This window comes from Diadema setosum, chromosome 14, assembly GCF_964275005.1.
Source record: "Diadema setosum chromosome 14, eeDiaSeto1, whole genome shotgun sequence".
Lineage (NCBI taxonomy): Eukaryota > Metazoa > Echinodermata > Echinoidea > Diadematoida > Diadematidae > Diadema > Diadema setosum.
Genome location: NC_092698.1, coordinates 22,270,482 through 22,285,218, shown reverse-complemented (window position 1 = coordinate 22,285,218; position 14,737 = coordinate 22,270,482). Strand labels below are relative to the sequence as shown.

At 39.5% G+C, this 14,737-nt stretch overlaps 1 protein-coding gene across 5 annotated transcripts in view; it reads right to left on the bottom strand.

Annotated features, from left to right (window-relative positions):
• The window catches only part of LOC140237434 (talin-1-like), a 182,951-nt gene that overhangs the window by 15,438 nt on the left and 152,776 nt on the right, over positions 1 to 14,737 (bottom strand). For all 5 annotated transcript variants that reach the window (XM_072317361.1, XM_072317358.1, XM_072317357.1 and 2 more), the window contains 9 exons: positions 12,374 to 12,520; positions 11,620 to 11,789; positions 11,085 to 11,245; positions 10,378 to 10,526; positions 4,960 to 5,076; positions 4,145 to 4,330; positions 3,210 to 3,314; positions 2,315 to 2,420; positions 629 to 753 (listed from right to left, as the gene is read on the bottom strand). In XM_072317361.1, coding sequence (XP_072173462.1) covers positions 629 to 753; positions 2,315 to 2,420; positions 3,210 to 3,314; positions 4,145 to 4,330; positions 4,960 to 5,076; positions 10,378 to 10,526; positions 11,085 to 11,245; positions 11,620 to 11,789; positions 12,374 to 12,520 — 1,266 coding nt within the window. The remainder of the gene's footprint in view (positions 1 to 628; positions 754 to 2,314; positions 2,421 to 3,209; positions 3,315 to 4,144; positions 4,331 to 4,959; positions 5,077 to 10,377; positions 10,527 to 11,084; positions 11,246 to 11,619; positions 11,790 to 12,373; positions 12,521 to 14,737) is intronic.

The window sequence follows — 14,737 nt, the reverse complement described above, 5'->3', positions numbered from 1 at the left end:
CTCTTTCTCTCTCTCATCTGCTTTTTCTTACTTAGAAAATAATTTGAACAGATTAATACCTTACAGAGCTTGTACAGTTGTAATTTCAATTTGTTGAGAGTTGAGGTGACAAATGTCCTCAAGTAAAAATTTGTCACTATATTTTGCTTCAGACACACACTCAGTGTTTTTTTTCACCCTTTTCACCCTTTGTCATTTCCTTTTGCACCAGCCAATTAAACTCCATATCTAGCACGATAATACACTGGACAAAGGTCTCTGTCTCACTTTCGAATTTGCTGGACTTTCTTCTGTCTGTTATTATTGCCAGATTAGGAAAAAAAATGTGTGACAAAAAAAGAGATTTACAATGTGTTCAAGAAGCAACAACAAAACAACTGAAAATAAGAGATCATCTTTTTACCTTTCACTGGTTACAAGGTAAAATTTGTGCATCCTTCCCAAAATTTTCCATCTTTGTCTGTACATGTAATTCCATGAAAAGGTTTCGTCACTACACGAATGCTAACATAGTCTTCATATCATGATAAGCTTGTGCGAACATGAGAATGAGGGCAAGGGGGAAGAAGGGGGAAGGGGACGTGGGGGAAGGGGAGGGGAGAGAAAAAAATAATGCAGGTTGACTCACCCTAGCACCTTGGCGGGGTTTCAGCTGGGCCAGTTTCCTGGCAGCGGCCTCAATGGCATTGGCTGCACTAAGCAGCTCGTTCTCGGCAATGACGTTGGGGTCATCCGGGTTCACCCAATCGGTACCTGAAAAAATGGAAGCACACAAAAAAAATGTTGAACCTGTCTCTTAGACACTCTCTAAATTGCCGCTAGCAACCATGCTGCGCCCAATGTCAATTATTGCATTTATCATGTAGTGTTTCTGAGAGGGTTCCTCAAGAGAAGAAGGGATTTTGATTTGCACGTCGCAACTAAAACCCAAATCTTGAGTTTTCACCGGAGGGCAGAGGTGCCACATGTTTGCTTTGGTCATTTTTCTTCAAACTTTCTGTCACGCCGGTCAAGTGTTGTGCACTAGACTTATCACAAGAGGGAGATAAAAAAAAAATCTGCCAAGATTCTAAAAACGGATATCGTGTATACTGATCATGAGGACAACAGTGTAAAAATCATTAATTCTTTATAGTTTATCATCTACACAAGTTGTCAGCAGGCCACATCTTGTGATCATCTGAGATTTAAAAAAATTGACAGGGAATGACAAAACAAAAACAAAAACCAAACAAAAAACCTCACTACATATAATTACATGAATACATAAAAGAATATGAAAAACAATACTAAATGAACAGAAAATGCAAACAGCTCATACATGACACATATTCCCTACTACCAGCAGAGACTCACTGGGATTCTTAATGTATGTTTTTTGTTTTTGTATTTTAAGCCCGTTAAGGACGGGCTGATTTTGCTACAACATGCATTTACCATAGACACTTGCCCGAGAATACTCGGGACTCGTCCTCAATGGGTTAACAATGGTGGTGACAGTGGAAATGATGGAAATGATGATTGGTAATGGTGACTGTGGATATGGTGGGGATTGATAGAAATGGTATTGGTGGTAGTAGTAGTAGTAGTTGTGGTGGAGAATGAAACAGCAGTGAAGGAAAAGCATTAGGGAGGGAGAACAAAGGAATATATCAAAGCATATGCTGGAATGCTCCCCAGGAAATGGAGAGTGAGCACTGACAGTGCTGGATGGAAATAATGTAGGCCTATCCAGTGACCGGGGTAATAATAGCATGTATGTGCCTTGAGCACTCTACAGAGTCGATTTGGCGCAATCTAAGTCATATATTTTATTATTATTATCATTACCACCGCAAAGGAAGGAGGTGATGTTTTCATCGGTGTTGATTTGATTGCTTGTTAGTTTGTTTATTTGTTGGTTGGTTTGTTGTCTGTAGGCAAAATGACTCAAAAAGTTGTGGACGGGTTAGGATGGAACTTGCAAAAAAAGTTGATAATGGCACAAGGAACAGATGATTAAATTTTGGTAGCGATCTGGGAATTTTAATCAATCTTTAAAAGGTTTTTGATCTTTTTGCAGATAGGGCCATGAACTTGGGAGTTCAAGACCTGCGCATTTGAGGTTTGCATATTCATGCGCTCTCAAGCGTGTGCTCTGCTTGGGCGAGGCGCCGCACAGCTGGAAGCAGATGACGTAAACAAAAGGCTCCTTTATTGGGATATTGGACGATTTTCAGCTCATGTGTTTGGGTGGAGATTAGCTGCATGACAGAAGTCTGCGCTCTCGAAGAGCTTTTCTAGTTATTAAGAGAGAGATCATAGGTATGCTTACCCTTGAGTTGCTCAGCCACCTGCACCAACTCACTGACGGTTTGTGCCACCCGCTTGGAGTGCTGCAGTAGTCTCTGCTTGCCCTCTGGCAGTGGCTTTTGGATGTTCTGCAGGTATACAGGGCGAGCATGGACATAAGAGTCATTTACACACACCCGCCTACACCAACATCTGCATCGCTATGCTTACCATCAATTTCAACTGTACAAAGAAATCAGTCCCATTTCTGAACACTATTGCAGCCCATATATTGATACTGTCATGTACAATGTATGTTGAATCTGGTGCAACCAGAGTTTGCAGATAAAGTAGAATGAACAATACAAGAATAACTTAAAGTTGTAAAAATGCATGTTGCCTACTAAACTTTATCAAACATTTACAAGATGATGGATGTAAAGAACATTTACAGGGGAAATTAAACACTTCCTTTAACAGTAGTAACCTTCACTAGTAAATTCTGTAAAGAAAATTGTTATTTGTTATCGACAATCATGTGTTGATGGCTGCATGCAGGGAATTGTTGTAGTGACTGACTCCCACTCCCCCTCCATCTTCACACAGAAAAATCTTCATGCAACACGCAAGAGGAATTCTGTTACAAACAGGATTTTATGTCACAGAGTACTCACTTCTTGTTTCTGAATGTAAAGGATACCTTTAAGCTGCAACTCTGTACCATCTGATTGATTCTAAAGTTGAAGGGACTTTCACTATAACCCGTAACCTGTAATACGTCAAAGCACATACACTGTAGCTATAGTCTACAAAGCAACTACCGGTATGGACAAACTCACTCCCACCCCCAAAAAACTAACAAACAAACAAATAAATAAACAACAAAACAATCACCCAAACTTGACTGTGATGTAACTTGATTTGCAGAGGAAACTCACCGCATGGACCTGCTCAAGCAGGCAGCGGAAGGCATCAGCGCACTGGTGACCCGACATCAGGCAGCGATTTCTGACCTCCGCAGTCTCGGCAGTGGGTGCTGCCCTCTGCAGGCAGATGGAGGAGAAGAAGAACAGACGGATATGCAACATGTTGACCAAAGCCACCGCAAGCAGCTTGGCATTGCCACTATATGACCATTTTAACATATAATGTATTTATCACCATATTCTGAGTATGAAGGCAACAAAGTTCTAGTCTCCAGTTGCTATACAGAAACGTATCAGGGCAATTACTCCTTGAGGGCAATTACTCCCCAGCTAAATACTGATTAGGGATAAGGTTAGAGTAAAGATAAGGGTTAGGGTTAGGTTTAGAGTTATAATTTGGGCTAGGATTAGGGTTGGGGTCAGGGGAAGGGTCTGGGGTAATTGTCCAGGGGGTAATTGCCCTAGAACCATATATAAAATATCTTCTACATGGAATATGACTACAGGGTAGACATTTCAAAGTCAGTGGACCTCCCATCCACAACTGACAGGAAAAAAAAGAACAATGTGATCTAAACATTACTACTCTCTTAAAATCTCTACGCCAACCTCACAAAAAAGATAAGTGCATGATCTTAGTTGATATATTTGACACTAATTCATTTCTCATTCCCAGATAAAGGTGTTGAGCCTATAAAAACCAAACCTTTTATCTAAAGGCAGTATCAACTCACCAAAAAAAAAAAAAAAAAAAAAGAGAAAAGAAAAAAAGAAGGAAGAGGCTATGAAATGCAATTTCTAAAGAGATGGTGACATGTATACAGCATGAACATACATGAAACTACACACATTATCTGCAACTTTAAACTCATAACCGCAATCTGACACCTGACGTTACATTTGAAACAGAACGGCAGATTGTTCGAAATCTTATCATTCCATTTTACCCTGCACGTGTCGAGCATTTCGAAGATGGCCTGGCGAGAAATGTTGGAAGCCTGGATGACGTCGTCCTGGCGACAGGAGTTCCCGGCCCCCACGGCCTTGGCCGTTGCCAGGGTAACCTGTTTGGTGCTGCGGATGAGTTCCTCCGGCGTGGCCTTGGCATCGGCAGATGGGGGTGTGTCAAGTATCTGAATGGGGTGAGGAAGTTATACCATGACAGATAGAGGGACAGAGTGACCGATTTGAAACTGTACTGTATTGGACTCTTGTATGCATCACAACATTGTCAAAATTAGTCTTGATACCAGGTGATATGCAGTAAACCTCAGAATGAATGAAGATTGGGAAACACGAAGAATTGAGGGATATCTTAACTGGGACTCCTGGACAATTAGACTACTTTTTGCACTGCTTTTTCGTTTCAATGAGCTTTTACCATCAATTCTCTTGGTGTGAGGATGCATCACAACTTCAGATGCTCAACAATTTTGTCACAGTGATCTAGACTTATCTCACATGCAGTACATATCACTAGCCAATTCAACGATTCATCAAAATCTTAATGTTTATTCAGGCAATCCTGAAGATCTAGGATTATCTCACATATATACACATCATTAGCCAATTCAATGATTCATCAAAATCCCAACGTTTTTACATATCCAGGCCATCCTGAATCGACTGTTAAGCAATCATACCATTGCTACCATTCCAAAAGAGACAATTTGTATCTGTTACCACCACATTTTAATCGAGAGCAAAAAACACTGAAAAAAAAAATGAGACAGGAAACTAACAAAAACACCAAAGTATGTACCCGAGCCTCTTGCACGATGGCGTCGATGGTGGCCTCTAGCGCCCTTGTGCCTCGGGTTGCCTCGTCCTCCACGCTCTTCACCGTCTTGAGGAGTGACGTAACGTTGGTGACCATCATCTGTGGAGAAGAGAGATAAAAGTCTTTCTCTGTTTCAAACACTGTTTGCATTCTATCACTCCACCAATAAGCTTTGTTCACTGACCAGTAAATGGTCTACTCTTGTTTCTTTGCAATGCTTCTTGTTCATAGATCATCAGGTCGTCCAAAAACTGTCCATATTTTATTACACTTTTCAAGTACCATACAAGCATCTTTTTATGACTCTGCAAAGGATATGTCAGAACTCTTCCATTTGTCCCAGTTTTTAAAAAGAATGAACAACTTGGCCGTTATCATGTTTAATGACAGGCAGACATCTTGCCAGAATGAATTTCCTCTTGATTGCACACTGGGTTTATCCATTCAGGATCCAAAGGACAATGTGTAGGCATAAGATCAAAATACAGTTTTGTTTTTTTTTTGTAACTGTCTTCAGAATGTCAGGTGAATATACACGATGGTGGAGCAAATCTTTGTTGAGGGTATCATATCAGGCAGAACTAAACTCATTTGTTGTCATTTTATGTGATGTCAACTGCCAGATATACTAGGTTGTATATGCAGCTTGTAGAATCTGCTGGTTTTTTTTTTTTTTTTGGGGGGGGGGGGGTTGGGGTTGTTGTTTGGGGTTTTTTGCTGGGCTTCAGCTGAGTATCACATTGCATTTGAAAGCAGCACACCATCAACAGTCAGACATTACATTTCTGAAATACACTCCACATTGTACATCTACATGTAGATGATCCAATTTCAAATACCTAATGAATGCTTTGTTGAAAGAGGCAAAAACAATTGTCTGCACATTAGCATATCATCCCTGGGGGTGACAAGAACTCATATCTCAATTGGCATCTATTCAAAAAGCTCTTTGCTCAATTTTGAATATCAAAAATACTGATTTGAGTTTTAAAACAGTACAATTGTAACCTACAATATGTACAACAATGTTTCTACATTATTTGATGTCAATGTTGACATTACTTGGCAAAAATGTTGCTAAGATTAATATAAAAGTTTTTTGCACTCTCCTGAAAATTCACGATTTTTGAGATACAGGGTCTCATCAACCCAGGGACAATACATCCATGAATGGCAAAAAAAGCTACAAGTAGCACTTCATAGAAAAAATGACTGACACAAAAAATTTGCAGCTTTTTGCAAATTTGCAAAAATTGGCACGCACGTTGCCTATGATGTAATCTAAAGTACCATGAAGTTAAATTTTAAAGAAATTATCATTTATGCTAAATTATGCTAATTTATACGTAATGATGCATGAAATCAGACAATTTTGTATAAATCACTAAATAAAGCTCAAAATGGGCACATTTTTTGTGGAAATATTCTTTTCAGTGTCCTGAGCAAATATAAGAAAAAAAAATTACACCATCAGAAAAAATTTCCTAAGTATTTTATTGTTTTTTGAATTTCTTATGTATTTCTTTGTTTTTTCAACTTTATGTTTTTCATTCTTTTTTCAATGAAACTTGTCCGCGACATTGTTCTGAACAAGAAAATATGTTATTAATTGATATTAATCCATAAAACCTCAAAATAATCATGCTTTTATGAAATTTGCCTGTAAGCACAGTTTGCATTGAAATTGTACACGAATTCACGTTTTTGAGTAATTTTTGGTCTGACATGCACGTACATATTTATGCGCAACTTCAGAACCGCGCGCCCGGGTATCGCAAATTTGGTGTCAAAAGATGCGGGAGACTCGAAAGAAAAAAGTCACAAAACGTCGCGGCGATAGCTTTTCGCGTTAGCGATACATTGCGCGGAACGTCGAGGGGGGGCCTCGGAGCCCCCCCCCCCCGGCCTAGTTAGGGTTAAATCACATACATGTAGGCATGAATTTCAAAAAAAGAGATGAAAAAAAAAAGGGAAAAAAAGCTGCTTGCACATTTTTTTTTTTTTTTTTTTTTTGTCATGGTGATGTCCACAACCACAAATCTCTTGATGACACCCATAGACAACCAAATCAGGTTTTAAAAGTCCCCCAAAACACCACAGACTACCCAGGAAATGCTCGCTATTGCAAAGTCAAACATCCAGCAATGCTTGCCAATGTCTACCACAATTGATTATCTGTTGGCATCGATAGGAGTGCTATATCCCCAGAGCCATCATCTTCTAATGTCATTGGCATGGGACATGAACAGGCTACTAAAAGTAATACCAGTGCTAATAATAACACTCCCCCCCCCCCCTCCCCCCCCCCCCCACATTAGTATTTGGATTTCATGCCAGTTCATGACAGTACTATGAATACCTGATGATCCTTAAAAATGTTTAAAAATCATCAAACAAGGAAGAAAACATTGTTTGTTAGAGAGTATAGTTCAAAAATGGTTTGATTAGACGTCTGGTAATTTCACTGTCATTGAATGCTGTTAAAAATGTTTGGCTTTGTGATGTCAAAAATTCATATGCCATATACGAAATGAAAAAGGACAATGTTTTGTTCTGATCAATAAAATCCAGAAAAAACAAACAAACAAACATTGTTTGTCCACAAAGAAATGCTTTTCAAGATTTGACTCACAAGGCTTTGGTTCATCTTCATCGTATCACCCCCCCCCCCCCCAAAAAAAAAAAAAATGAATTTACACATCATCAGGAACCAACCCCAAGTTGTACGTGGGATGATTCCAAAATGGCTCCCATGTGAACTGTACGGATCAGACAGAAGCCAGTTAAGTTCAAAGCATTGGGATGATACTATAAGAGACAGACTTACACTTCCTAAAAGCCTTTAGCATTATTACCCATGTCATGACATTCTTTCTGACTAAACGCACACAATGCATTTTCTTCTTTGCTGTTGTTTTTTTTTATTGTCTTTCTTGATCACAGAATGTAGCAAGATGTAAAAAGCCAAGCCACGATGTGAATGTATCATGACATGCTACATGTATATCTACTGCTGTAGTATGCATTGCAAATAGAAAGACTGATGTAACCACTGTTTGTTTATTGAACATTATTGAAACCACCTGAACTTGAAAAAAAAAAAAAAAATCAAACACAGATAATTTACAAAGATACAGCACTGAAACACAAGAATGTATAAATATCCCTGACAAATAGAAGAGATGATTACACCAATCATAGATTAATCAGCTGACATCTCTTTGTTTTTTGATAAATATGTTATGAATTATGACGCAAGAGAGAGAGAGAAAGAAACCAAACACGGCATGTGACATAGAAAAAGAGATGATTCTACAAAATTTTATTTGTGAGAATGATCTTCAAAATATGCACAACGCAATGAGCCTGATAGAAGTCTCCCTGACACAAGAACAAGATTTAAATGCCGACAACTGACTGCAAACTATCTACCATGGATATCTAAAAGACAAACTCAGTCACAATAACACATTTTTATGGCCCCGAATAACAACGACAGTTTGTCCAGAATGTTATATAAGAAGAAATCCTTTCATCTAAAACAAAGTCTTAAAATGACAAAGATGCGCAGGTTCACAAACTGCCCACATATTACACAGTAATATGCTATGAATGAATGAATGTATTCTAAAGTGAAACACTGGAATGCTGATATTGCGAAAAGAGAAAGCAATGACTGGCTTTTATTGAGACATTTTTCTTTCTTTTTTTTTTCTTTTTTTTTAGATGAGTGGGTCTTTTTTGCAAGACTTCAACCACAGCTTACCTCATAATAAACCTCAGATTTTGTCTGAAATTAAAGAACACAAATCAAATCAGACATCCCATGATAGTGAAGCATTGCATTACTCTATGCCATGTTTGAACTGATCCGATGTGCCTCTGCAAATCCAATCCTTGGTATCTGTACATGTTTTGTACAACTAAACCTTTAATCCCACCACTTAAGCAAGTTTCCCGACACAATTTAGATACAAAGTACTTTTTTTTTTTGGGGGGGGGGGGTGTAGGTAATTCTAGGCTGTGACCTTGTCTGTTAACACTCGGCCTTTACAAATTGCCCTAAATCTCAGTAAATAATCTCTCTACACAATTTATTCATGAATTGGGTTTAATTAAAAAAAAAAAAAAAAAAAAAATAGGCTGTGATGGTTGACACTTGACTTCTACACAATATTGCTGCAAATCTCGGGTACTAACTTTCCCGTAGTAGTTATAAAGAATGCAGCAGGTTTGATCTGAACCTTACATTCAAAACTGTCTTTTGAAACAGCCCAAAAGTCAACATTATGACACACAAACTTTGACCCTTCACCCCTGATGGAGCCCTCACAAAATTTTGTCAAAGATCTAATCAGACAGTCGCCCTGTTGTGCTTCTTCCTTGCACACAACCTCTTTGAATTAAACTCAAGTTTCATGAATAGATGCAATTTCGATTTATGGTGCAAACGAAAGAGGGACGTGGACAATAATCTTCGAACGATAGACAAATGACCCAACAAAGGCATAGCCTCCAGTAATCTCAGTGCTATGAAATGTAAAGAGTAATGCCTGCTACGTGGGTTGCTTTTTCTTGCAATTGATGCAATGAGGTGCAGGAGCTGTATAGTTTTTGTTTGTGTTTTTGTTGTTTTAAATTCGTACATAAATCCTATTCACATTCTTTAAGTAGCTTAAGAATTCATTTAAACTAGGCTTTAGACAAGCAAACAGACGAACAAATTCTTGTGGGTGCTAGTTTAGTGCCAAGAGGAACTCACAATACAGACATCAATCCCATCTGCTCCCTTTTATTACAGTGCATCAGTACTAGTGCAGCTCTTTATGCAAAATTTAGAATACTACATTTTTTTTTTCTTAAACAGACAATAAATCAGCATTAACAGCATTAGAGCAGTCATAGCAACTCACAGACATATCTCCACCAAAAAAAAAAAAACAGAAAAGAAAAAAAGACAAAGACAAAGAAAGAAAAGTCCTTTAACGGTATCAAACACTCTTTAAAATGTGGACAGGCAGATGAGCAGAAGAAATTTCTTCCTCAAATTGGCAACACCAGCTTTACTTTAAGGCAGTGCCGTATATTAAAGAGAGTCTGGACAACTACTGGATTGGACGCCATGTCATTGCCCACCGTATTACACGTTACAGGATTTGCGTGTACACTCAGATGTATTAATGAAAACCTACCAAATAAGGGTTAGTGAACAATGGGCACTGGGTATGAGCGCACTTTGGTAACGACATGGCTCCGCAAGGATCACGGGACCAGTTTTGACCGATCACAGGCTTCAAAACTTAAGCCAAAAACTGAGTTGGCCAGACTCTCTTTATATATGGCAATGCTTTCAGGGCAATGTGAAAGCGCAAAGACCAAAGGAAGAGGGATCCCTCTCACCTTGGCGGAGTTCTTGAGCGGGCCCATGGTGGGGTCATCGCTGGTCTTCCCGGCGGCCATCTTGGTAGACGTGATGAGGTCTCCGAGAGCCGACGCCACGTCCTTGACTGCATTGATGAGGAGAACTTGGCCATCTGGATCATCTCCACCTGTATCAAAATTCAGTAAGAAATTCATTCAAAAAGTGATTTACTATTCTTCTGTATGTGGGTGTATTGTTTGTTTGTTGTTGTTGTTTTTACTGTCTTGTTTAATAATCAGCAAAGACTGCACAAGCTGTGTCTTCGTTATTTTTTGGTCCATGTACAATTACTGTTGATGTTTAAAAAACAAACCAAAACAAAAATTGGTGTCACACACAAAAAAATAAGGCATCATGCCTTTCATTGACCGTTGTTAAAATAGCCTTTGTAAGAAACCGACCAGTCTTCGTATAACTGCCAGGGTGCGACTTCAATGACTTATCCTGATTTGAGCAAAGTAGTCCCGATTAGGGGAAATTGTGATAAGAAAACATCTCCAGACCATAACTCTACATGTGAGATAAGATAGGCCCCTTTGATTTTAGTTTGTGTACACATGGACAGAAATACCTAACCTGGAGTGAAAGGTGATTCAAGTCATGAATACAATCACGATTTTGGTCATTTTGTGAACTTCCCACATTTTGAAGCACGCATGTGGCGTGCCGAGGTGCGAGAACCTACCGAGCGTGGCGGCACCAAGCTTGACGACGTCGGCCAGCTGCGTGATGGTGCCGACGGCGGACTGGGCGGCGATGGCCAGCTGCTCCTGGCTGTCTGCTGCACCCGATACCAGAGTCTTGGTGTCCTCCACCAGAGCACGCGCCGTCTTGAGGATGTTCTCCCTGGAGGGATGGAGGAGGGGGGAGGAGTGGGAGAAAAGAATATTTTGAGACACAACGGTACAAGACAACCAAAAACAGTCATAGATCAAACATTGTTGATGAATCACTTGTGTGAAACACACATACATATAACTTTAAATTTTAGATAGAGCTTGCTTGGGGATTCTTTCGTTTTTAAGTTAATAGCAATTTCACAAACATTCTCACAGGACCTTGGCTTTGCACATGTTTGAATCGTATGTGTAAATTGGCTTATAAGATTAGTTGGGATAATGTTGGACATCCAAAGATGATCAACAGAGAAATTACTTGACTTTTGGAAAGAAAGAAAAAAAAATAAAATCAAGCATCACATACGTTCCTTCTGGTCTTACCTGTGGTCTGCGAAAGAGCCAATGTCCGGCTCGGCGGACAGCGTTCCGGCCGAGGCAAACATGATGGTGGTGTCCAGGTCACCGATGATGCCGGAGACGGTGCTGGCCGCATCGATGCAGGCCTGGGTGCCGCGGGAGCCGGCCTGGAGGGCTGCCATCACGAAGTTGGCCTGCATTGCGAGGAGGGACACAATAAGGTCTTCTTCATCCAGGGTAGCCTCTTCAGTGTATTCAGCACTGAGAGATGACTGTAACAGCTTGAATTTCTTTTCTGCTACTTTAAAACTGTACCGACTCCTATTACGATGTCTATGTGCGAGTTGCCCAGGATGTCTGGCTTCCAGACATTTTCTTCGCAATTCACAATGTTGGATCATCATCCCCTTTAAAGTAGTCATAAAAACTTCATCACAAATAATACTATTCTATGAGGGAGACCACACACAAGTCACATGGGAAATTTGCAGGTCACTGAAATTCACATCTCCTGCTTTCTGGGTGGAGGGTCATTTCAAGTTTGCAAGGTACAGTTGTACATTTTTTTTTTCAAAGAAAACAACACACTAAAGAAAACAAATTCATTCTATTATGACTGCATTTTTTTTTTTTACTTCCTAAACTGGAATTTGTGAATGTCTGCATGTGAATTATCTATAAGTATGACCAAAGATTCTATACATGTAGCCTGAACATGTATGTACACATCATGATCTTTGTCAATTTGGCAATGCCCGGGCACAACAAAAGTCTGCACCTTTTCACAGGTGTTCCTGGCGCTGTCCACGAGCTCTTTCTTGGCCATGTTGTCAGTGGGGTTGCCCTGAACCGTACCTCCATTCTTGATCAGGCCGATGCAGGCGTGTCCAAGATCCTGCACCGTCTTCTTGATGCGCTCAGCAACCTGCCATAGCAACAGGACACGAGGATGGGAGACAGACAGAAGGAAAGACAAACGGGCGAGAAGAATAAGAAAAAAATCAAACAAAAGTTGAATCGTTTACATCAGAAAGGATGACTATTAACTGCTGAGGAACACATGTGCAATATAAGTCAAAGACAATCCACGAAACATGCACCTCTGACGGCATCTTCAGGTTTTTGAACCGATTACTGATGAACTAAAACACACAGACAGACAGACACACAGGCACACTCGTCACAGTTTCTACGCATTGCAATCACAGGGAAATTACATCCTCAGGTACATACGATATGAATTCATAACTACACCAATAGCACTGCTTTAGAAATCATGTACGTAAGCATCATCACATCTGAACTCTGGTAACCAGGCAACCGTTCATCATGTCTTCTCCATCGGCAGACTCCCTCAGCTCATCTTCAATAAGCAAATAAAAACCAGCGGATACCTGTAAAAACTTCTCAATGCTATGGTGCTAAAAAACAAATAAATAAAAAAATTGAAAAAGTAGAATTTTACTCTTGTGCATCAAGAGTCTCCAAGGCGAGACATGGCACATTAATCGAAGCAGAACTCAAAATGTCACGACCCTGCCAAGTGGAAAAACGCTCCCCCATGGGCAAGACGTACATGTAGCAAATGCCCCCCAAGTTAATATCCATGGAGTACATAGAAATACTTGTGTACGCACAATATGTGCAATTTGGAAAGCTGAATGAGATATTCATTAATCCATGGCAAAGAAATAGTCAAACCCTCACCAGGAGGTTACAAATCGCTAGTATCAAACTCCTGAAAAATAGTGTTCAGCAAATATTAATATTATACATATTATATGCCATTGGATACTAGTATACGAATATAGAGCTATACATAATTATGTATGTGTACAGATATTATTCAAAACATAATGTGAGGTTGTCTCTGTCCTTCTTTTCATATTTCATGTGCCCCCTCACCCCCCAAGAAAGAAAAGAAGTGAAGTACTTAAATGTTAACATTTCTTCTCTTTCATAAAGAATACAGGACAGATAACAATGTGTATGACCTGCCTAAACATTTAGGACTTGATGGTGTTGCAAAGTCTGAAATGGAATAGGGTAGATACTTAATGCCATTTACATTGTATTAGGGCACAATTTAGTTGGGGTTTCAAAACCTCTGACCCTCGCTTTTTAAAAAAAATCAGCAACAGTGTCAGGCAAAGTCACAGCTTCACTTTTGAAACATGTCTGGATCTCAGATACCGGTAGACACAAAGGACGATCTCATACTCTGCCACAGAAGTCCAACGTTGCACGTGCAAATTGAACACACATGGATGAGCACTTCCACGCCACGCTTGACAGGCATGGAAATCATATGCCCACGTAACATTTCATATTTTAAGTCAAAAGTAATACAATGGTACTTGAAAAAGGCAAAACATGCATACCAATGCATTGGTCTCTGCTGCTACTCTAGCGTAAACCATAACAACTTCTGATGTTTCTGTCGTATGATTGCCAAAGCTGGAAACTTGTCCCCTACCTGCACTTTGTGATACTACAGTACGCGTAAACAAAATTATACAAGCATCACTATTTTCATGCTATATACACATTTGTCAGATTGATATCACTGGGCTCAATGCTGTATGGAGTAGAGGGCAACATTCCTTGTGTATATTTACAATATACTTCCACTAACTACTACTACTACTACAACAACTACTACTGCAACTACTACTACTACTACTACAATTATTACTACTTACATATGCCTTCATCTAATTTCATTAAGTTATAATATTAGTAATTACAAAGACAAACACCTATTGGTCAAAAAAATTACAATGATGATTACAGCGATGACATATTTCAAGACCTTTGCATGTTCTGCAATATATATGATAAATAAAAGGGAAGACGCTCGACTTTAATAACCATGCATCGGGAAGTTGCGCACATCAATCGGCAAGCAATGTAATACACATCATACGCACACCATACATCCACAAAATTAATCCTACGAAGCCATTTTGTACCTCGCGGACGGAAAATCTGCCACCTTCCTCACTCAGGTGTTGACATTAATAACATTGCATTAAAAAAGGACAAGCACTGTGCACGAAAACCAAAATGTTTAATTTCAACAATTACAATGTCTTCGGTATTTTACTTCTCCTCATCCAGGCATGCAAAGTCTTCTACAAAT